Source organism: Oxyura jamaicensis, chromosome Z, assembly GCF_011077185.1.
Source record: "Oxyura jamaicensis isolate SHBP4307 breed ruddy duck chromosome Z, BPBGC_Ojam_1.0, whole genome shotgun sequence".
Taxonomy (NCBI): Eukaryota; Metazoa; Chordata; class Aves; order Anseriformes; family Anatidae; genus Oxyura; species Oxyura jamaicensis.
The window spans coordinates 57,303,797-57,329,187 of record NC_048926.1 but is presented as its reverse complement, the minus strand read 5'-3'; the positions used below and the strand labels follow the sequence as shown (position 1 = coordinate 57,329,187).

General features: G+C 34.7%; 1 protein-coding gene across 11 annotated transcripts in view; it reads right to left on the bottom strand.

The window, feature by feature from the left end:
• Positions 1–5,730: 5,730 nt before the first annotated feature.
• The window catches only part of PPIP5K2 (diphosphoinositol pentakisphosphate kinase 2), a 56,383-nt gene continuing 36,722 nt past the window's right edge, over positions 5,731–25,391 (bottom strand). For 3 of the 11 annotated variants that reach the window (XM_035310386.1, XM_035310384.1, XM_035310385.1), the window contains exons 19-31: positions 24,961–25,184; positions 24,006–24,133; positions 23,698–23,812; positions 22,286–22,393; positions 22,085–22,201; positions 21,212–21,385; positions 18,710–18,883; positions 17,404–17,473; positions 15,285–15,404; positions 14,353–14,415; positions 10,577–10,708; positions 8,927–9,055; positions 5,731–7,532 (exon numbers count right to left, since the gene is read on the bottom strand). In XM_035310386.1, coding sequence (XP_035166277.1) covers positions 7,429–7,532; positions 8,927–9,055; positions 10,577–10,708; positions 14,353–14,415; positions 15,285–15,404; positions 17,404–17,473; positions 18,710–18,883; positions 21,212–21,385; positions 22,085–22,201; positions 22,286–22,393; positions 23,698–23,812; positions 24,006–24,133; positions 24,961–25,184 — 1,658 coding nt within the window. In that variant the 3' untranslated portion in view covers positions 5,731–7,428. The remainder of the gene's footprint in view (positions 7,533–8,926; positions 9,056–10,576; positions 10,709–14,352; positions 14,416–15,284; positions 15,405–17,403; positions 17,474–18,709; positions 18,884–21,211; positions 21,386–22,084; positions 22,202–22,285; positions 22,394–23,697; positions 23,813–24,005; positions 24,134–24,960; positions 25,185–25,391) is intronic. The other 8 variants (XM_035310389.1, XM_035310387.1, XM_035310388.1 and 5 more) reach the window with 8 other exon arrangements.

Sequence of the window (25,391 nt, the reverse complement as noted above, 5' to 3'; positions counted from 1 at the left end):
CAACGTGGCCACTCTCTTGGTACTGAAGCACAGCTACTCCTGGCACCCCGAATGCCAGGGCTGGGCTGGATGTTAAAAGGGAGGGTCCCCTCTAACACATCGCACAGCTGGTGCTATGTGGAGTAAGTGGGTCAAATTGATCATACAAAGGGCTTGATTAGGAAACCCCAGTCACCCAGGAGTCTTGGAAGTGGTTGTGGACTGGCCAGAAGGCAAAGATTTCAGAATATCACCACAGGAAGAGGTGATATGCTGAAGAAGCCACACTGTATAATAAGCTACCAGAAAATAAGAAGCAATATGCCCTGTTCACTGATGGGTCCTGACGTATTGTGGGAAAGCACTGGAGGCAGAAGGCTGCTGTATGGAGTCCAACACGGTAAGTCGCAGAAACTGATGAAGGAGAAGGTGAATTGAGACAATTTGAAGAAATGAAGGCCATCCAGCTGGCTTTAGATATTGCTGAACAAGAAAAGTGGCCCGTGCTCATCTCTATACTGACTCATGGGTGGTAGATGGTATGGTGCTGTGTTTTGGATTTAGGATGAGAATAAAGCTGATAACACACCAGTGTTTCAGTTGTTGCAGAGCAGTGCTCACACAGTGCCCAGGACTGTTCAGCTTCTGGTGCAGCTCTGCCAGCGAGAGGCTGGGGGTGCACCAGGAGCTGGAAGGGACAGAACCAGGACAGCTGGCCCAGACTAGCCAGAGGGATGTCCCATGCCATGTGGTGTCATGCTGAACAATAAAAATAGGGGAATTGACTGGGGAGGGCATGTGGCTGCTTCTTGGGAATGGGCTGAGCATTGGTCAGTGGTGATAAGCATTGTGAATCACTTGCTTTGTATATGCTTTTATCATTATTATTATTTTCCCTTCCTTTTCTGTCCTGTTAAAATGTCTTCATGTCAACCCGTGAATTTTAACTTTTTTTTTTATTATTTTTTATTTTCTTTCCCAGTTCCACAGTGGGATGGTGGGTGGGGCAGGGGGTGAGTGCATAGCTGTGTGGTGCTTAGCTGCCTGTTGGGATAATCCACAACAGTCATGCATCTAGCCTTGCCATCCAGTATGCACTGAGATGCACCTGGAGTTTGCATCTCTTGGAAATTCTAGATATAAAAACTCAAGAGAGAAAAAAAGAACAAGGGAAGGAATTTTGATTATAGCATGTCTTTTCTTTTCAGCTCTGAAAGCTCTTAAGAACCATTGGTTTTACAAGCTAACAAAATGTAAGAGCTCAATCAGTAGTAAATATAATGCAGAAACTGGGGAACATATTTGGCAAAGCAGCAGGACAAGAAAAAGAATTTAGAGTGTATTTCAGCATCATTATGATGCTCTATGATGCTTACAGTGCAAAAATCCAGTTTGCATCATGGTGAAATGTGCAGTATTATCCCGAGTCTGAAATCTCCTCTTCCTATGTTGTCCTGCAGTAAATGAGGTAATAAAATCCTCTGAGCCTGTGTACCACAACTTCCTTCCAACAAACTGCCCACCCACAACCTCCCCCCTGCCCTTGCTGTCAACCAAGTTTTCAGTAGTTGAGGTGGAATTCCATCCAGCAGTGAAGGTTGGTGGGGGACAGCTGTAGTGAATGACCACAGGAGGGAACAGATACTTGGAAGGGATCATAATGAATTCTACATAAGTAACTAGCCAATTTCTTTTTCTTAATTAGCTATTGTAGGCATTATTCTGAAAATCTGGATCTTGCTGGAAATCTGTGAGGACATTCAGGATAAAATAAAAAATATTTTTATTCTGGGGAAAAAAAAATCTTGAGAGAGGTTTGGATGAAGTAGTAGCATTATTTTTACATTGGGAAATAAAATAAAATAATATAAAATAACTGAATATTTTTATATTAAAAGTTAAAAATATTTTTCTGTCATATGATTAAGTAACTGTTGTATGATTTAGAGACTTTTGCCATCCAAACCCAAAAGCTTAGTAATTTAACAGGTCTTAAAAGAATATTTAGCTAAGTTAAAATAAACTATGGTGACAATTTATTTATAACTGAACAAAATGTTTTAAGCATATCATTGACTGAAATCCCACCTTTATTTATTATACACCAAGTTAAAAAAAAAAAAATCAGAGAGCACAGAAAGTATTTGTTGATTTGGTTTCTGGGCCAAATTTACTTTTTTTCCACAATTAAGGTGACTTAAATAGGAATTTTGCCTACTTATGCAAGGCTGCATTTATTTCATGTCCAGATGGAGGAGGCAAGCACTGTAAAGAATTTGAAAAAAAATCTGTCTTTATAGAGTTTTGTGTGTTTTGCGGATGATGGGTCAGTTAGTACCCACTCTGATTCAGACTAACTCAAAGAGTATTATAACAGAGCAACATGAAAAGATGCACTGTATTCTATACTGTAAGATTTAACACTTACTGGGAAAGGGGAGATTTGGGGCAGCCTTAGACAAATGATACATTCAGTATGTACATGTACAGGGTGAGGCAGCAGCGAGTACTTGCTAATGCTGTTCCTGCAGTATGACCTAACAAAATCTTTTGGTACAGATCACAGACTCGATGCACGAGCTCTGCCACCAGGTAACGTACAGACAGATGCATGGTGAAAACTCAAATTGTAGTAAGTTTGCCATTTACTGTGCGACAAAACAATGTTATTTTTACATTATGTGCATTGGGATCAAATAACAATCTAGGTCTGTCAGGCAAACCTACCTGTATCAAAATCAAGTCTTAGTCTGTTTAAAAAAGAAGAAGAAGAAAAAAAAAGTCAATAAAGACACTTTTATGACAGAAACAGGTTGTTTCTAGAAGTTGTCCATCATTCTTCATCCTTCAAGGTTTGCAAGCTCAGACTGGCTAAAGTCCTTGGTAACCTGGTCTGGCCTCACAGGCGACCCTGACTTGAACAAGTGATTGGACTGAAGACCCCTGGAGGTTCTTTCCAGCCTGAATTATTGTGTTCCTATGGTCTTTTTTTTTAACCTTATTTAAGTTTGTGGGTAGAATGCATCGTTTATAGTGAGGTCAAAATGTATGGGAAATAGTTGTTTGGATCAGTGCTTACTTGTTCAGTACATAACATTCAGTCTAGAAAAGACAGGAATCTTTTTTTTTTTTTTTTTTTTTTTTTTTTTTTTTTTTTGAGTATTCATTTCCCTCTTTTGAGTTCTTTTAATTACTTTTCTTCTGTGCAGACCTCAGTAATTTGTAACTCTCAATTCACTGTGCCCATCCTCTTTAAAAAGAAGCATAGACACTCTTAGTTAAGATTTACAAATAGTTCAAAATATTTCCCATAGTAGTCCTTTAAAATAATTTATCGAGGCTTTGGAAATGATTACTTTAAATCCAAATATATTCCCAGGCCTCACCCCAAAGAAGAACTTAAAAGTTATCTAGAATCTAAGTAAGACAAGGTCCAGATGGGCTTATGCCCAGATTTTAAGACTTACAACAGTTTTAGTATTTGTATTAGTATAAAATAAATAATAATGATCTTATGGAAGGAATGGTTATTCTTTCTTCTGGGGAGACGTTATTAGAACAGGAGATTTAATGAGATACCCAGACAAGAACTGGCTTTGCTGTAAGCAAAGATATTGCAATTTTATTAAATTCTTGATCTGGTACAAAATGAAAATAACACAATTACCTTGTTCTCCTTTGCAGGTGATTTTTGTTCCTCTTACTGAATAAAATAGAGATATGTAAGTGTGGAGCACCATAAAATACCGTTTGATGAATGTTTCCATTTTACGTGGACATCAGATAATACAGATCTAGAATGTTGCATGAAAACGGGCATTTCTCAAAAGTGCGTTGAATAAAAGATACATTCAGCCCCCCCAAAATCTAGTATACATTCCTTTCAGGCTAATGTTAACCTAATTTTGTAAAATATACCTGTCCTGCACTTCTCATTCACCACTTGATTAAAAACAGGTAATTTCTCCCTAGAATCCGTCAACCACATAATTGTATTTGGATCAGAGCAAAACTGACTCTTTTTGAAAGTAAGTATTATTAGTAGACTTGGCGTAACTTCCACAGGAGTTCCTTTTTTTCCAGCAACTTTATAATAGAAAAACATACAATGGTCTCAGTATAGCTTAAAGACTAAAACATGATGTCTAGTCATGGTCACTGTTATTTCAGAAAACTGATTCTTCCTTTCGTAGCAAATCATTTGAAAATTTATCATTCTTAAAAGTTTGGACTGGAAATGAACATTACTGCATATTATGTGAGGTGGTGAGTGAGATGAGAAATTTCTATTCGAAAATACTGGAATTTGTCCTCTACATGAAAACAGACAATTTTAAAGCCATTATTTGAAAAGAAAAAAAAAAAAAGACGTAAGTAGCTACTAGCCTTCATTTCATGCACCACCTAGCAATTCCTTCAGAAATGACTTTTTAGGCGTCTCCATTGTTTTTTTATCAATTTACTTATGGGTCTACCAACAATGTAACTGCTGTAAACTGATTAAGAAAACTGAAGTAATAGATCATTGTTAAATCCCTGTTCTGCCACTTGCATTGATATGGCTCTTGTAAGTTTTAAGTTATGGCTCCTCTGCTATCTTCCTTTGAACTCTATGGATTTTCATGCTATTGATCAGATTGCATGATGAGTTTGATCATATGATTTTTTTGTATGCCTCCCTACCTATGCCTCTCTCTCTAGGCCTGTATATATGGATTCCTACAAATTGTGCTAAGAAAGCACATCTGATTTCTCTCAACAAAATTCACCTGATAATAGAACTCAAATGTATGTCTTTAGTATAACAAAGAAGCATAAAAAAATGACTTCCAAAAATTGTGCAAGTTTTAGCAAGGATTGGAGGGTTTTGGTCTGTTTGGTGTAGTTACTTGATCTCTGAAGGAAACAACTGCTCATTTAAACTACTTATCAGTGTGGTAGCATCTCAGGAGTTACAGCTGAATTCAACCATTGATTTTCTGTGAATCTTTCAGACCTCTGTCATACCTGGTTGAAATACAATATGCAGTTCAAAATGTTTAATGGGAGAAAGAATCCAAGTGCAAAAAGAATCTGGACTAAAAACAGGTTCTGAAGGTCAGAACGTACAGCAAATCAAGTTATTAGTCCACTTGTGCCTTATTGCCATTGTAGTAAGCAAACAGAAAAACACAGTAGTTTTATGTTTAAAGTAATCAGTCAGAGAGGCAGGCACCAAGCCCTGCTCTAGTGACCAGCAACAGGACCCAAAGGAACATCAAGGAGTGACATGGGAGGGTCAGACTGGGTGTTAGGAAAAGGTTCTTCATCCAGAGGTGGCTGGGCACTGGGACAGGCACCCCAGGGTAGCAGTCACAGCACTGAGTCTGCCGGAGTTCAGTGTTTGGGCAACGCTGTCAGACACATGGTCTGATTTTGGGTAGTCCTGTGGGGACCCAGGAGTTGGACTTGATCCTTGTGGGTCCCTTCCAACTCACATGATTCTATGATTCTTTGAACCATTCTGGAACATTAGGAAACACAGCAAAACATGTAACTAATTGACTGTTTACCTTTTTGAAGAGTGTTTTCAGTATAACATGCTAAATTCCAATTTCTTTTAAGTTGTGTTGTCCACCATCAGATGTAATTTTGATGTATTTGTATATTAACGGCATATTTGTATCTTTTTTTTCCCCACAGAGACTACTGATTCAATTACTCACTGCACTTCAAATACCCTCTTAAAAGAGAAAATGCAATGAACAAAAGTTGCCAGTGATCTTGTTAGTGATCTTGTTTTTATTTAGGAGCACATAAAAAAAGTTATGCCACAGCTTTGGTTGACTGGAATGATATGCATACTTATATTCAAACAGTATTTTTTAAATGGTAAACAATGTGTACATTCAGTTGTGTGCAAGACAAACACTGTCAATAACAATTATATTACAAAAAAATGAAATGTTTTAAGTATATAGCTGCAAAACCCTTCGTATTTTTGGTATTTAACCAGCATTTTTTAAAATTAGTGTGCCAAAGCTATTTCATGTGTGGTATACACCGAAAACAGATCCTGTGGCAAACTGAATAGGATTATAGTTGCAATGGCTCTGGAAACAAGTGAGAGCCCTACTTTAAAATATTACTCAGAAGCTACCTCTTCTGCAACTTAAATGTGAAAAGAATCATTAACTTGTAGTTTATTAAGTCAGTAATTAATAATAGGCCACTTGAATTTACAAAGGTGGACAATATTTTCATACATTTGGGATAATTATAATCATTAAATGATTCGTCATGCCACAGAAAATCACAAGAACTGTCGAGACCGGATCATTACTCTACATAACCCAGTAACTCAGGGTTCCACTGAGATAATAATGCTTCTCACAGCTTTATAAAATCTTAATTGTTCTTTTTATTTAATGAGAGCTGTTGTCCACCCTATAGATTGGAAGGACAGAAGGATGAAACTTCCCATGCCATAATGAAGCCTGAGTATTTTGCACCATTAACCACTGAGTTCTGGTAGAGCAGTCTCTCTCTACTCTGAAGGGATGGGAATAAAGTATAGATGGAATATTTACAATTTTTATGATAAACTTACTAGCAGACCAGCTGTAACCGTTTCTCTTTTTATAAACCCTGCTTTTTAATATCACCTTACTGTAGAAACATATGGCAAAGCAAATAAAGCTGTCTTTTTAGTAAACAAAAGAATTTTTTGATAAAAAACATATAAAAGACAGTTTTATCTGCTGGATGATATACAGGTACCCGTATACAGCACGTATACTAAACAACAGAAGAGAAGGTATATTTGAATGTTACAGGTCTGATGTAAACAGAGTAAAAATAAAGAGACTCAAAAGTGAAAATACATTGACTCACTCCATCATGCCTAATTATTGCAGCATATGTGATATAAAATTATTCAAATGCAGAAAACACCTGCTTATCTTTAAAAACAGGCAAAAGAGATCTCTTTGGAAATGTAGTTAAATAAAAAAAAAAGCTTCTAGCCAAGATGTGTGTTACATTTCAGCCCACAGAAGAAGTTCACAGGCAAATTATAAACTCCTGAAAATAGAAGTTTATAATGACAACAGACAATGCTTCATTATAGTGACATCAGCAGAGCCATTGTAACACATACCACTGGATTGGGATTTTCTCTTTTGTACAGGTTTACAGTAAATATTTGAAGACACTGAAAAGGTTGATGTGCAGCTTTTCCATTGAAAGTGTGCAGTTCAAATGAATAAATAAATATATTTCCTGAAGTTTTTTTAGAAAATAAGACATTTGACCTAAATACGTAGAATGCACATTAGTTAACCTTGTATAAACAAAAGATTAAGCAAACTATGAATTGCAGACATGAATGGATTTTGCATGGTTGATAATTTAGTTGAAAGCACACTAAGAATTGTTTAGGAAGTTGTTTCCAGTTTTGTCTGATCAATTTCATTTCTTCTCAGAAAGAGTGTCGCCACTAAGTTCTACATCTTGTGAGGCCTCTTCAAGAGATAGCTTAACATTAGATACACAAACAGAAGATCCACTGGAAGCTGTACAGGTAAAAAAAAAAATCTATTAGATTTTACACTTAAGAATATTCATGCTAAAACACAAAAAGCAATAACATATGCAGAAAGTGTTACTTTACATGAAATAGAATACTGCCTTGACATTGGCACTGAGGTACAGAAAGAACTAAGGGAATTACTGTTGATCTCAGCATGTCACTTTTTCAACAATACATTCCTGCCTCCAGTACCACCAAGGGAAGGTGAACTTCCTCGCAGAGGCCTAGAAGATCCTAGAAGATGTTCTCTGCATTTTCAAGTAGCACTTTTGAGAAAATATTTGATCTAGTATTTCACATCTTTTTAAATAAATGCCTTTCATATTATCATTTTCAATTTTGAAGACACATTAGCATATCTAAAAAAATAAGTACTGAGCCAAGAATATATATGTGTGTATATATGTGTATATATATATATATATGTATCATAAAACATACTCCTAAAGCAAATACAAACAGGCTTCAACATAAAACTGTTTTTCAGATAAAGCACCATTAGATGAAACCAGTATGCAAAGCTAAGATATTAAAAATAAACTGTACCCATAAATAGCATAACTGAAAATAAAAGAAAAATGCAACATGGTGATGTTTTTAGTTTTAGGTGAAAAAGAGGTATTTTTTTTTTCTTTTTTGCAAGTGTTGTTGCAAATTCCAATTGCATATGCCAATAAGCAGCGAAATAAAAAGCAAACAACAAACAAACATTTTAATAAAGAAAGTTTTTTACTGTAACAACACACGTACTGTTCATGTGTGTGATTTTAATTATTAAGGGAAAAATTTATCGTGTGCAGCAAGCTACTGTTATTAACAAAGCATTAAAAACATTTTCATCTCATTTATATATATTTCGAATTTCTGCATCTACAAATTTTGTGGGGAAGTTTCTCTTTTTCTCTTTCAGCTATCAAAGTTCACATACACAGTAGCCTCTATTTAAATTATCCAGGATGTTTATCTTCCTTCCCCAGTTTTGTCAATAGCAGATCTGCATTTAGGAATGGTTAACATTTTTTGTCAGTTCATTATAATGCTTCATGGTGGATAATTTTTCTCCACTTGTCTCTCTTGGGAATAGCTAGAAATACTGTCATACTTCAAAACTAAACAAACTCCCATGAATTTAGATGCTACAGAAATGCTTAACACTTAAAAGATAAAATAAAGTAACTATTAGTACAGTTTAACTGATAAAACAATTTGTGAAATGCCATTGAGTTCTAGCTGACTTGTAAAATGATCCCACCTACGTAGACAAGTAAAGTTAAGAAATAGCTGCCCTAAGAAACAACGAAAAAAAATAAAAAAATCCCTATTGCTGGAAATAATTTAATGAAGTTAGTCATTCTGCCTCTGAAAGAAGTTACTTACATGGACTTGGTTTCTCTATTGCTAGCCTTTCAGGCAAGGTTTCAAGTGGTGTTGGTTGAATTTTTGCAGGCGTGTATGTATTTAAAGAAATTTTTTTTCCTGACAGGGGACTCATATAAGTTGGAGAAGCTAGAAAGCAAAACAAAAATAAGAATACACATGCTTTAACAGTAAAAATATGTTCACCTTAGCAAAATGCTAAAAATAGCAGCCACAGAACTGTTATCTGTCCACAGTTACAAAACCTGCAACTCAGCTACAGATTACCGACTGTAATTGTAATTTTAATGCATGGAAGACAAAAATCTGCCTTTCACTTTGCTAAATTGACATAACTTCCAAGCCACCCAGAAGTTTAAGCCAAATTTCAGTAATAAATGCTTTGCCAGAAGACTTACAACATCTTAATGCTTCTTCTCATAGGTTGTGAAGATTGCATTGGAATAATTGCTTTTAATTCAAAACATCTATGAAACATGCGTACAATAGACTACAATAGACAACTGAAAATGTTAAAAGAAAGCAGAAGGGAACAAAGTGCCTATGGCCTCAGTTCTATCAAGTCAGATTTCCAACTACTCCTTTATACAGATTATATGGAAGTATTTTAAAAATTCTGTCTTATGTACAGTAAATTCTGAACTGATCTTCAAGTGACACTATCTTCCTAACCAGCATAACAAAGCATTTTAAATAGATGAGAACTTTGAAATGCCTATGAGACTCCAAATTCTTCCAGTGACATCAATTTTCTTAAATTGCTTATCTTCCTTCTCAGATATAGAAACTCTACCACATCAAATTAGCTACTGATTCACATCTAAGACGTATAATCCTAAAAAAAGCAACAGTAAAAAAAATCCTTAACATCCACATTACATTTGTATCAATGTTATGTACAAATTTTCTTAATAGCAAGTATAATTTTTTCTCACCAGAGAATGAGTCTTTAAGCATTTCTTCAAGACTGTTTTCCAGTCACTGGTCACACAAATTGTAACAGGTCTAGTAAGTGGTAAATCTAACCTAACTGTAACTGCTTCCAAAGAGCAGTAGACTCAACAATGGGAAACCATCTTCCCAGACACATACCCATGTGCAGAATTCAGTTTGGATTTAATTTCAAGATAATTTAAATATTAAACATACAGCACAAACTATTATAAACTAAGTAACTGCAACTCTACAGTGAAACACTGATATTGAAAGAAACAGGGTATAACACAGTTTCAAGATGTAAAAGGCAACACTAATTCTGCTGAGGTTACCAGCAGTAAAACCATCAAATACAAAGCTGGAAACACTGCGTACTCATTAAAAAGAACTCTTCATCATCCAACTAACAATGTGGACTGTACAGTCAAGTTCTTAATGTGCTATTTATGTGTAAAATAAACAAATTATGTTTTCAGGAAGTCCTTTATCTGCTATACCAGTATATACTACTATAGCAGATGCATTACTTTAATTGACTATGACAGTGTCCATACATCAAGATGATACTGCAGAAACTAAAGTTACTGTTTATCTACATTTTTTTTTTTTTAAAAGCAAAATTCGTAGCTTACGTGTTATCTGTAGAATATTGGAAAGATAGACATTAGATATTTAGTAACTTAAAATGAACGTAATTACAAAGAAAATCAGTACATGTCTCCTGTAGACTTTCCCTCGATGGAGCAGCAACAGAGGCAAGAAATTCATCCACCTGCTTCAGAGACAGGGAGTTGTGTAGAGTTTCCAAAGGGCAAATAGAAGGCACCATGGAATACAGTTCAAAACCTATAAGAAAAATAATAAAGAAAAGAGATTTCGAGACTTAAGACAGGATTTAAGCTATTGCATTGGCAAGTATTATTTCATGACAAAAATTACTTATTTTAAATCAGCACGTGCAGACATAGTACTCTTGAAATCATGACATTAGAGGTTACAGGAGTTGAAACAAGATGTGCCAGTTTCCAGGATCTATTAAACTCAAGGTACCATGTAGCATACTATGGGATATAAATCCCACGTGCACAAAAAGCAGCCCTCAAACTTTACAGATGTGTTTTGGCAGAACATTAAACAGGTAAACCAACTGACAGCTATGTTATCAACTGTTAGCAAAGACAAGAACTAAAAATGCTAGAACTACCAAGAAGAAATATATTTGCAGAATTCACATTCTATCACCTTCATTATTCTGTGAAAACAAACTGTTGCCTTAAATATAAAAAGAAAAGCACTATTAAAGGTACCACTTTTGTACCTTGCATTTACACGTTTTATCTTTGTAAGACAGTTTTACACCTACCTTTTGGCATTTAAAAACAATATTTAAATAGCGTAAGTTTCATACATTTTAAAAGGCAAGTACACCAAACCAAAATCTAAAAATTGATTGGACTTCTCTTTTCTATTAGTAATGATTATAAAGCAACCATGCATATCCACATTACTAATATATTGAAAAGCATTTAAACACATATTGGAAAAAAAGACACCCTGCAGTTCTGTAAACTGATGCACACCTGAAAACTCAATGAACAGCTCTTCATCCAATTGCATTTTAAAAGAGGAAAATACATTCATTAGTGTTTTTAACATACAGCTGTAACATTACAACTTTGCAATTCAATACTGTAAATTTACAGTTGCTACATTTTTAGTTTTTAATACTTAAATGAAAAGACAAGAGTGAATGAAGTCATGTTTAGTTTCAGTTCAAGGTACATTTATTAGAGATACCATTATGACTATGACCTATTCCCTCCCCCAAAACAATAAGCATCAATATTCTTCTGGTATGCAGTGTTAATTATTCACTCCCCATTTAATGCTTTGGATAGAGAAGTAACCAAAATTTCCCCCTGAAAATATCTGTATTTATATTTGGATCCATCCTGGCCATAAAATTCGAGGGACAGCCACTCCCAATATTCAACCATCTGAAGTGTGTTTATGTCAGCTTCACTTATACTACAAATAAAACAGTGCCTTTCAGGGCAACTTTGTTTTCATGTACAAAAGAAACACCACCACATATTTCATTTCTATTTTCATGTAAACACAACAGCTACACTTCAGAGTAAGCAATAAAATATGTTTGGCATACATATTAACATCCTAAATAACAATGCATGCATGCAAAGCGCAGACCCTTTCTTTGCATTACAATAAGGTAAGACTTAGCTCTTTACGCCGACAGAAGAGTCGCAGTCATTTGGATGAGATTTTTTTTTTAGTTTTTACATTGAATGCAGTGGGACAATGTCAGGTTAACTTTTTAATAACTAATACTGTTATACTGCAGTGTTACAGAAAACCAGAATGTATTTTCAAAATACACCCACGCCCTTTTCTTTCAGGAATTTGCCCCTCCGTATGTTTTTATTTGGTTTTAACAGTTCTTTTATGTGATAGCCATATCCCAGCATGTTGTTGCAACATCTTTGCCTCTGATATGACTGAAAAGTTATCCTGGAAATCTATCTGCAGTGTTTTATGATAAATGATACATTTATAATATTTAATTTTAATGATGAAGAAGCCTGACAGTATCCCTTTAAAAAAGGCAATTTCCTGTAAACTACCAGCCTTTTATAGTTTTGGTTATATTGACTCATAAAGCACTGTTCCTATCAAAATGCAAGACAATGAAAGGGTACACGCGGTATTTTAAAAAGCCATCCTGCTGTCTTACACTTAAAAGCTATAGAGACATACCACTGGGGCCTAGCAATTCCACAGAGGAAATGGACCAGCACCTAAAGAGGTGTTGGTGTTCTGCACAAGCGGCCCAGAAAATAACGTAAAGCACTGTCAGAAGATACTTGTTTCACCGTGTTCCTTGAACTAAAGATGGCAGGGAAGGGGGGAGTCTGAAATGAGTTAGAAGGTATGATAATAACATAAAAGAAAAAAAAAAAAAAAAAAAAAAACAGAATGAAAGGGACAAGGAGAATCAAAATGATAGTCCATCGGACAGACAAAACAACACCAATATGTCCTCATGTTAGTAAGAAAACCTCAGAAACCTGCAACATATTTATGTTCCATAGGAGCTCAAAGAGCATGCATTAATCTTGTAAAAGATGTGTGGTAAAACATCTGTATTAAATGAATCAGAACAATCGATGCATTCATTAAAAGCAATTTAAATCCATTTTTAAAGAATGCAGCCACAAAAAGAGAGTACTAAATGGAGCAGAAAATAATCAATTATTAGACACTGGTATTCAAGTGCAGCTCTTACTTTCTGACCTTGAATGTTTGGGAAATATTACTTGATTTGATTCTAAAGATAAAAAAACAGGTTGCTATCTTTACTACTGTATCAGTTTTCCTTCAGCAAGCACTGCAGTGCAAAAAACTCACTACGGATTCCAAATGAATATCATAAAGGACCAGTCTGCTTCTCAAGAAATCAACACAAAAACTTGCTTTTTTTTTCTTTAACCTTGTCTCTAAAAAAAATAAATTTTAAATCTAACACTAAAACACTGATGATTTCCACTGCAGTTTCGATGATGTCATCATCACTGCACTCGGCCAGTTGTCATGCATATTTTAAAAATAATTAAGAAATCTGAAAAAACTACACAAAGAAAGGGTGGATTCAGAAGACCGAGTTTGCTTTTCATGAACAGGATATATTTTGTGCATCTTTAATCAAGTAGAAAATTAGGTATGAAATGTTTTGCTGAAAAAGAGAAAGACGGACCTCTGTTGTGTGTTAAACCAGACTTTTTTTTGCAAATATGGTAGATTGAAGATAAATTAACTCTCAAGTTAAGAAGCAACTCTCTCACTATGACTTCTTAGTGCAATATTTAAGTAATTTGCACAACTGATGAACAGAGAAGTACTATGAAGTAAAATAAATTTTTGTCTGATGTTAAATATAGTGATTTTGTAGGTATGGTAAGTAAAGTGTCTGCTTTGCTTTTTAAATTTACTGTCACTTCAAGAAGATAATCATAAACTCCAGTTGTCAATTTACTGATTTATTTTAGAATCAGGAGGATCAGGGAAACAGTTCAGCAGGAGAAAGGTGAAGAAGAAGCAGCAGTAGCTATCAAGAAGTGTATACCCAATAAAGATCAGATTTAATTCTGTTTTTATGTTGTATCCATACAGTCTGATCACATGAGTAATTGGGGAGAATAATTTGTTACAGGAATCATGATTAACAGTAAGTAGCATTTCAATTTGTTTCAAGGATTTTTCTGAGGAATGAATTTTGATGTTATATTTAGACTAATGAATGGTAAAGAAGGGATTCAGGGTATCTAATGATTACAAATATATTTGGAATTGTGCTTGAAGTTAGGAATGACAGACGGCTGGATGATACTGTACACCCCGTATTTGAAATAAAAATAAAAGGGATGAAGCAAGGAACCTTTTGTTTTTGTTTTTAAAATAAAAGCAAAACGTACCATTGGTTGGGTGTCGAGCAAATGAGATAGAAAACCTTTTTACAGCAGAACCGCGTGTGGTGTCTAAGAAAGAGAAAAACAGGTACCTGAAATTTGTAACAGCTACCAAAAGAGGGACATTTTTAAAAAGGAAAAGAGGAGGTAAGAAAAAAAGAAAAGATGAGAAGGTATTAGAACTGAGTGGCATGCAGAAGGGACCAAGAAAAGGGGCTAAAATCTAAATAGAGGTTAAAAAGAAGAAAATTTGGATTGCTGGTAACTACAAGATGTGTAATGAAGTGTATGAAAACAAGCAGAATGAGCTGGTGATTCTGGCATACAACGTTATATCAGGTTAGAGTTGAACATTGAGTAGTGAATTGGAGGGGAAACAGCATGAATACTGTTTCACCTAGGAGTTATAAAAAGTGTGCTTTTTTACATTCTGAAATCCAGTGAAAGACTTTCTTCTCTACCCCAGATTATTCAAAACTGAAAATCTCCTGCTCTTTTGTAATCCAATCCCCAATGAAAAAAGGTCAGGAATCCTAAAATTTTCACCATCGGTATTTAAATTATTAGTTTGTCATTTCTTTCATTCCTTGTATATGCTCCAAGATCAATAATGAATTATAAAAACTGACATTTAAAGTAAGAAAAGAATTTCAAAATTAGAATTTTATTTTACTTTAAAAATGCATTTTCTGAAATCTCCTGACACATATAACAAGTTTGTGAGCTAATGTTCAATTCAAGACAGAGACAAGAATTAACTATGCTATTAAGTTAAATATAAGCAAGCTATGGGCAATAACGAGGAATAGAAACTCATACAATTATTACTAAGGCAAAGGATTCTAGGATTCCATTAAAATCAGTAACCTACAATTTATCTTTAGAAGTTTAATGTGGCACATGGGTTTGTGCGTGCATGTGCGAGAGTGTGCACATACCATCTATGAAGCCAGAAGAAGTCAGCTTTTTACGATGAGTACGAGCATAATCCTGTAGGTTAGGTGCACTTGAAGAACCCCCGAGCACTGAGGTGCTAAACAGGCCCGCACAGTGAGACCCTGATGGGAGTTAGAGAAAATACATACAACAACCAGGTGTTCGTCCATTCACATTGGGGATGCATGCAGCATGCAAGCACATGGCTCTTACCACACAAAAGGCAGCTTTTGGCAGTGCCTTGGACAGGTTCACAATATGCTTGTAATGTCAGAGTGGTACTTGTAGGCTGAAACTATCATAATTTATTGTGCTTCTACTCATGACACACCACTCTCTGCCATATGTGCAAAGAGAGGACTGACTTTAACAAAGTGACTTCTTATCCTGTTTTCACATTTGGTAAAGAAAAGTTACCAGTTAGCATTAACGTAAACATAACCAAAACAACAAAACAAAAGCAAGATGATGATGTGAACGTTACGTGTTTTATAATCTGCAATTCTCAAACAAATATAAACTGGGAAAACACTACTCATTGCTTTCATCCAAATAAAATTTTGAGATGACAGGCTGCAATGAAGTATGCATGCATTTCCACAGAGGTGGAAACACTTCCTCTTCAGCTCCAACAAAATGTTAACCAAATTTGAAATACTCTATACGTATTTCAGCTAACATCATTGCTAGAAATTGAAAATATCTAAGTTTCATAGTCTAGCTTAACTTCTTCTCCAAAGACTTTTGTACATCTCCATGCAAGTATGAGTACTTTTGTTCCAATTTATGTGAACCTGCCACTGGGATGGGAGTGTTAACGTATCACTGAAAACTACATAAAGAAAGATGAGAATAACTTTTATAATCCACCATAAATTAAATTTACATAGAACAGTGAAGAAAATGGAAAAAAAATGCTGCAATTTTTTCCTTTGATTCTTCATTACTAGTTGAAAGGAAAAGTGGTTTCACCCAGAACTTGTATTTTCCATTTTACATAGATAATTTTTGAAGACCGACTATCTGTCCAGTGATACTTCCTTTCATTACTTTTGATGACCTAATGAGAGGAAACATTACTAGCACATGTGACCAATCAGAGGCAAAATAAATTGGTGCCTGGTCTGTGGCAAAAGCCTTTGACATCAAATGTAATATCTTTACCTATGCACAGAAATAAACTTCCACAAGCCATATTGTGTCTTATTGACAAAAGAAAAGTAGTTTAACTTTAGCAAGCATACAATAAAAAAAATTAAATAAACAAGAGCACCTGATGTATGCATTTTACTAATGGAAAAATATAATAGGGAGAAAAGTATCACAGAAAGATTAGACATGCAAAAAAATACAGATCTTTGCAGAGAGTTGAAAAGCTACTTCTCAGTTTATGCATGTACCTTATGCATTTTCTACACTTCATTTTTCCCATAAAAAGACACACTTACAGAAAAAAATCAATATTAATTTATAGTAGTGCAAGATTTAATGTTTTTATATATCAGGCATGTGAATGTCAGTTCCAAAGAAGCAACAGAAAAGCACCACTTGAATTAAAAGAATTTGAAACAACTCATTGAATTATAGCATGATTCATTCTAATGCTGAAAAGAAGTAATTGATTTTTGGAGAGGGAATATGTGCAAAAACCCTAATATATCAAGATGCTTGATGTTTGTTCCCCCTTCCCCTAGGTAAGAAACCTTCAATTCCATCAATTGCCCACAGTAGGAAATGCTAATTTTCAAGAAACATGTTTTAACTGTTTCTGTTGTAGGCTATTTCAATCCAAAAGATTCTTGCAAAAACCCCAGTCAACTCAGTCATGAACTACATTTTTAAAAAAATCTACCTTACATTAAAAATAATCCTTTTTCAGTCAGTACAGCGTCAGTAGTGTGAACAGCCTCAAACAATTTGCTCTTTTCAGTTGAGATTTATTTAGAAATTTTTGTTGCAGAAAATTGACCAGTTCAATAGGCACACTCATCACATTATTGATATAAAATACTACCAGGTCCTGTTCACATTGAAGTTTTTTAGAGAAAGTACAACTGTGCAGAACAACAGCCAGATGAAAAGCTACTAACATGGAACAAAATTTAAACTGTATGCACATACCTAGACCACTCTGCTTTTGTTCCAGAATAGTTCTCGGTGTTCGTAAGTTACTATTGGTTTCTGATAGGACCTGGATATAAAAAAAAAAAACAGAAAAATAAGGGAAAGTAGGACAGTGGCATGGAAAGTCCATTTAACTTGATACAGCAGCCTGCTTCAGACAGACAAGTGTTAATAAGCTGTATGATAAGTGTTAGTAAAAATATGTAAAGGAAACATGAAAGATCATGCAATATCCCCTTCTGAAGGGAGTCCATTTCACATATGAGTTCCTTGCAATGAAGTGGTGCAAAGCAAGCATTCAGAATGAGAAGGGACACAGACCAAGACAGATATGAGAACAGACATTTGAGACATTTTATTTTATTTTACCAAATGCACTCTCCTAAACTGCGCCTGTATTGAAAAAAAGGAGGGGAGGGAAGGAAAGACAGACAAGCTATTGAGGACACCATACAATCACTGATCCATGCACGGGCTCAATCAGTGTAATCTTCAGATGCTCACAGCCTTTACTGATATAAACTTTTCCTATGCAAATACTTTTTATAATCTTCCACAACAAAAAGAAATTATGAAAAATTTCAAAGAAAAAGGATATGATTAACAGAACGCCATCCATTGTCAAACAGGTAACCAATATCTTGAAATACAAATAATCTTTTATCTTCACTGGTACTTTTAAAAATTTACCATCTTTTTTTTTTCCTGCTTCCTCCCCCACATAATTAGAAAAATCTTCAAAATATTGTACAAGTCAATGGATGATGTACTGTGTTGGGAGTTTTAGATACCTCCAGATACAGAACGCAAGAATTATTAGTGCTAGAGTTTGTTCCCTGCAATCGTTAATACCAGGCCACTGAAAATATGATATATGCAAAACAAGTTTTGAATAGCATTATGAAGTTCCAAATAAATTATTTTAAATGGTATTGGTTGCAATTATTAAAAAAAAAAAATTAAATTTACCTACCACCAAATTAAGCAATGCCGTTTTTAAAGTCTTAAAGGACAACTAAGCCAAAGCAGAAATCTGTTTTATTAGGCAGTAGACTATGTCTTTTCTACTGTGGTAACATTTGCAATTCCTATAAGGAAACCAATTTTTCAAGAAAGTGTGTAACACATTCAGTGGAAAAACATGCACTTGCTCTTTTTCCCCCAAACATTCTCGGGAAGTAATTTTAAAAAGTGGAAGAATTTGCTTCAAATGTAAGCCATACCAAGGGATTAGATGTCCTTAAAGACAGTTGGTTGTTGCTTGGAATGCATAATAATGTTTAATGAAGTAAAGTTTAAAAACCTGTTGCCATGAGCCAAAAATACTGGATGTGAAAGCCAATGATTTAGGGGAGACAGGGGAAGAAGTGATTTGTTCCCCTGATCTGCGTCTTCGACGCCCAGTACCCACACCACTGGTGTAATGCAGCCAGGTACCAATACACTCTGGGCTAGACACACTCAGGGGGCTCTCTTCCTGGAAGTGAGAAAGGGGGCAAAAAACAGCAAAGCATGCAAAGTTAGATTCAACAGAGCCAAATGAACAGAAAAGAAAAAAAAATACCCAGTCTGCTTGCACCCTTTTAATATACTGCTTCTAAAACTATTAAACAGTGAGTAGGGAAGAGTAGTATTACAATATGAGGAAGTTATCACTTCCACTCAATCAATTATATTTTAATACATTCTCATCAAATTTCTGGTAATTATTAAATAACAGCATGAAAGAAAAATAATGGGCATCAATAATTATGAATTATGACATACTGTTTAATAGTTTTCCCCCTCTAAGTACATTAAACTTTCCTATTTAATACTTAATAATTTTCATTGATAGTCTATAGCCTGCTGATCTAAGAGACTCTGATTTTTAGAATTACCTTTGAGACTTTACAACTGACTGACTGTTAGGTAACACCAATCTGATTGGTAGTAGTTTTCCAACCTTAAAAAAGCCCTAAACATTATCTGAAGCTGGATAGCTTTAAGACTTCAAGAGAAGACAGTGTCAGGCTGAGTCCTGCATGCCCTGTATCACTATGTAGCATTAGGAAACAAAATTTTTTGCAATACAGAATTTGATTTCCAATGTTGATGAGCCTTACTTTCTCATTTTACTCTTCAAAATCTTTTTTTTTTAATGACTCAGTTACAGTTGCAATATTTCTCTAAACATTGCTGACTATACCCCAGATATAACTTCCATCTAATCTCACACCTGACAGTGTCCCTTCAAATTAATAGATGTAAGGGAACAGAGAATTGCCTTACAGGGAAAAAAAAAAAAAAAAAAAAAAAAAATTCAAGGCAGTTGCAGTTTAATTTGCAGTAAAATGATTTTTTAAAAACTCTTGAAAATACTATTTGGTGTAAATATTCCAAATACTGGTTTTGCAGATTTCAGTGGACCAGATGAATTTCTCAATTTTCCTTTTAGACAAAAAAACAACAACAACAACAACAAAAAAATCAGAGTGTATGCTTTCTTTAAATATTCCAGCAAATAAACAGTCACTGAATGCTGGAACCCATTCTATCAGGAGACATATTACACACACAGTCAAAATTTAGTAATTTGTGCTACTGATATCTTTTGAAAGTAACTTCCACACGATTTATGAAAATGAAAAAGGTTAAAAGTTTGAAGTAAACGTCTATTAAGCTGTGTGTATATGAACTCATAACTAGGAGGGGAGCTTGCATGATCATACTGAAAAGACCATTTAAAAATCCAAAGTATTGATGTTGTGAGCATTTGTTTACGATAAAACTTGGAAATAGAAAATGTAAGACATTCACACTTATTACCTATGTTAATTTATGAAATTCATGTGAAGTTATACAGATATCCTTGTAGAAGGAAACCATTCATCTTTTTTTCTCCACACTACCAATAACCAAATAACTTAGAAACCTTACTTCTGTAATACTTGCATTGCATACAAACAGTCCATTGCCAACACAAACATGAAAGGAAAAGCTTTTGGTGTGAATCTTAAGTTCTGATGGTTTTAAGCAACTGAAAATGAGGCAATACGAAGCTGTTAGTCTGCTTCTAGCATTAACGTCACAGAAGTGCCACTAAGCACCAACTGAAGTTTTGTCACTCAGCCGTACAAATGGTATCAGTGACAATGTTGTGCATCAACCCACCTCTGTGACATTAAAGCTGTATCTGTGAAGCACACCTAGATGTCATGGCCTTCAAGACAGGAGACTAGACTGTTCAAGCTGTTATCTAAAGACTTAATGAAACGCAAACCCCGCCCATTTAAAAAACCACAACATACACTCTATTGTCTTACCTTCAAATGCTGAATGAGTGGAGGCACTTCCACTCCACGTGAAAACAAATATAGCTGAAGACATTTATCTCACCTCCTGCACCTCCCCTATAACCTCCCAAACCCCCAACCCCTCAGTATGATGACCCTGAAGGTTTGCTTACTTCCCAACACCAGCTGTTTTGTAAGGATAGATACAAAAGCAATGTATGTTAGTTGGAAGATGTAGGTTTAGATTGAAAAAGTCTTCATTTTCAAATATATTTTTTCTTCTCTAATATGGCTTAAAAACACAACAAGGAAATAAATCTTTTAGGGGAAGATAATCATGCATTTTAAAAAATTCCTTCAGACAAATTATTGCCATGGAGGACGTCCCACAAAATAAGAGGAACCCTTTTGTGAGACTTCACACCATACTGGTTCTGTGTAATCGAAAGCAGAATTACCTTTGTTACTGCTTTGTTAAAATAAACAGAAGTAAATTTCTGTGAAAGACATTCTCTGAAACAAACACTTACTTCAACAGAACCAATCTTCCTGGATCGTGGAAGGGGTGACTTTCTGTGTATATGAATTGGATCTGATACCATTGGCTTGAACATCACTACTGACCGATCTGTTTCATCTCTTCTAGAAGCATGTGCCTCTTCATCACTATCATTTCTATGAGAGGTTTTCTTCGAGCCTTCATTCTAAAAACAATATAATCCCATTTCAATTTATATTCACACCTTGCAACAAATATAGAGAAGTGGCTACTAAATGAACCTTCTGCATAAATAAAAAGCAACACAAAGATACCAGTAAATATATACTATTGAACAACTAGTTATAAAATTCATATTGATTTAGGCTTAATAATCCACGTGTATTTGCTCCTACCATGCCACTGCGTATGACTGCTTGGTCTTAATTAGCCAGACTGTTCAACCTACATCTTATTCCAACTTCCTGCTGACATAGTAGTAAAATTCTAGCCCCACAAGTCAAAATTCCAGCCAAGCTTTGCTTTCATTCAGTTCTCAAAAAGCATGTGGTAATTCCACAGACCTATAAATACAATTACAGTTCTCAACAATCTGTTGAGCAGTCAAGCCAATAAGCATGCCAAACTATCTTGTTTTCTTAAATATGTATTTCAGTTGCCAGCATATCATTAATGTGACACTGGTGTTGCTACCACTTTTCTTATAAAGAATAGTTTGTACTTGTAGTAAAAAATCTAGCAAAGCCATAGGAGACCCACATTATCTGTGTACATTCCAAACGGACCCCCCCCCCCCAAATTACACTTATATCTCTTAACTTAATAATTTCCCACTGTTTATTTTAGATATGTCTGCATCCAGAATAAAAATAACTTCTGCTTTAAAGAAAGGTGTAATTATTACCTCTCGGGAGGCAGGTCTGTATCCATAACCTGCTGGTAAATTTTTATCTTCCTCACAGCCTTTGGCTCCTGGACTAAAGTGCAACTCTACATGGAAACGTTCTTCTGAAGAAAGTTCCTGAAGAAAATGATAAATAGATTTACACTTGAATACATAGCTTAGCATTATTCATTTCTAAAGACATTCATCCATTTTAAATACCTTGTTTGGATCCTCATAAAGCATGATAACAATCTGTGTCATGTAATTGAGTTCATTGACAACATTTAAATAATCCATAGCTCGTTTCCATTGTTCATCTTTTGATTCCTTATGAAGAGAAAAAAAAAAATAGCATCTCGAGAAATAAAGGCTAGCAATTTTCTTTAGAAAGACTGATGATTTCCATTTTCTCCTATTACATGGCTTTTACTTTCACAGAAGCAGTATGAAGCTTTTTATAGCTAACGAAAAACCTGAGACACAGCTAGAAAACAGTGAAGCAAAATTACTCATCAAGTGAATGAAAAGTGGAGATCAGAATTTTTCACATTTTATTTCAGCGTATCTTTCGTGTTATTTTGTTAATAACGATATATGCTTTGTGGACAGAAGCACCATTTTACACTGTCCTGACGAGAATCTTGGACTCTGCAATAAACTTGCAACAAACAGTATATTGTAGGAAATGTTTCTAGGTATCTTTATAGCAGTTAAACAGACATAGGGTACTTCTAAAGTATAGCAGAACAAACATCATATTCTGAATTATTTAAAGTGAATATTCACCTTTTTAATGCTCTAAAACAAAAAGTCCATTAATTATGAAAAGAACAAACTACAGGTGTATCTGCTGTAGCATGTCACAGAGGTTTGGATTAAAAATGCTTTTTGTATCAATGAGTTTACTCATCTGTCACCAGAAGCAAGTATATATATGTAGCTATTTCAAAAAATATTACTTTAATTATAATGTCTCAGAAACATCTATGTAGACTGTGGTGCTACACTCTCCTCTTTCCATGAGCTCAGCTACTTAACTGGTGAATCTGAAGAGCTCATTATTTTGGTTGTTGGTTTCAAAGCCAATCGGATGGAGAATAAAGCAGCACCTTCAAAGTATTCTACAACAGTATGGGACAGAAAGACAGTCCACTGAACAGTAGGAACTTTACACTACGAGAGCATTCTTGAAGCCAGGTAGAAAGGTCTTGGCAATATTCCAGTAATCAAAAATAAGCCAGTCCAAAAGTCAATTCAGAGAAGCCTGAATTAGATAATTTGAACAGAAAAGAGTTATATTATATTATAGGTGACAACAGAAGACAAAAAAAAAAAAAAAAAAAAAAAAAGATTATCTTCCCTTTGCAAACCCCTTTGAGACCATAATATATATAGCTGAACACACCAATGGAACTCAATTTAAAGGAGCATGCTGTTTTCCAATGAGCACTCTAGGAGTTTGAAATATGTCTCTGCATATAAAACAAGAAATCAAATGTATTAAAAAGTGTGATGATTTCCAAAGCCACTTTAGAAAATTAAGCTTTCAATTAATACAGCTTTAGTAAAAATTGATCTTTTTGGTTCCTCATGAAATACCATGGCTTTCACAGAAAAAGTGTTCAACTTACATCACATAAGGCACCATAACGAAGGGTGGACAACAGGGAATGGACATGACTTTCACTGGTGAAATACAGTCGTGTACGAACATGGCGTTCAGGGGACATAACACCCCTGGAGTAACTTGAAAGAGAAAGAAATCTAATTAGACAATAATGAGATGTAACCCTATTTTAGAAATAGCTGTAGACTAATAAATGAGTCATATGTTTTAAATTATTCTGAACTAGTAAGACATTTCAAGTATGAAAGCTATGGAGTATCTCCAGTAAGTCTAATAGAAATTCATGTAACCGTTTTAAAAAGTAAGACTTACAGAGGGTGAAGTTTATTTACAGTATCATCATCTTGAGTTCTCTGAAGGTCAGAACGGATTTTTCTAACTAGAGGAGTGCAGTAACCTTTGGCAATCTCTAGTTTCTCAGCCTTAGAAATACCATATTCCTGCATAAGAAGGAATTGACTTTTAAAAAGCAGTTAAAGATCAAAACATCTTCTAATTCAAGGCTTGTATACTCAATTTAATTAGCCATCTATTACTTTTCTCTGACTGCAAACTGTTTTGTTTAATGTTATTATAATCAAATACTGACCTGAAGGGATTCAAGTAAAAAGGGGTTTGCCTATTTCCTGTTTGAGATAACGAAGAAAAACTTCTTCATACACAGGATATTACAATACAATTTAATATCCTGTAGCCTACATCATTTAGAGCTAATCCGCATTTATCAGCCTGCAGTACATAGAAATTTAACTTGTCTACACCTGGCCTTAAATTCTGTGAAACTTAAGGTGTTTTCATCAGGGAGTATTAGCACTTTGAGGCAGCAGAAAGGTCCTTTAAAATTTCAGTTGCTTAAGGCAAGGTAAGTTAGATAGACCAGAATTCAGCATCAATTACAGAGAGCCTGAAAACAAAGTTGTTAAAAGCAGCACGGATGAAATTAAATGTGATTTAAGAATATACAGTTGATCACATGGGCTCCACTTAAATCTGTAAAGAATGGCTGTGATGAGACAATTCACCTTAATACACTAAAGTAGTAGAAGCAGACATGTTCACAGTATAAACTGCCAGAAAAAAATCACTCTGAACACACTTCAATGAATTCTGAAACAAAATATTTCTTAAATACAATCTGCTTCCTATCAGGAAGTAAGACGTAAAGTTAAAGGGACCTTCAATAGAAAATACAAAGTAGACATCTTTCACACAGTTTGAAGTGATGCAAATAATGCAAGTAATCCATTTCATAACTGAAAATATTTACCTGAGGGATCACAATGTCAGCTAAAGCCTTTGAAAGCCTGTATAGTTCCATTGTGTTTTCCAATTTTAAGGAGCCATTGTGCTGTACATCATACTTTATACAGTCGTAAATATCAGGAATTTTGCTAATATCATATCTTCCATTCTTTGTTTTGAAGTCTTTTTCCAGCTTGGCCCATCTGCGCAGCATCAGTTCTAGTGTTTCACTGTGGTACAGCTGAATATCTGGATAAATACATATCTCACATAAGTAATCAGCAGCATCCAAATAACAAGAGAAAAAAAATGATTACATGGTATTAACTGCTGAAAACAATTTTAAAGTATATTAAAAGAGATAAAATAAATTAACTATACTGTTTCCAGTAACAGGCAACAGATTTGCATATGGTTAGTTTTACTGGTGAAAACATCTAGCCACATCAAGACAGC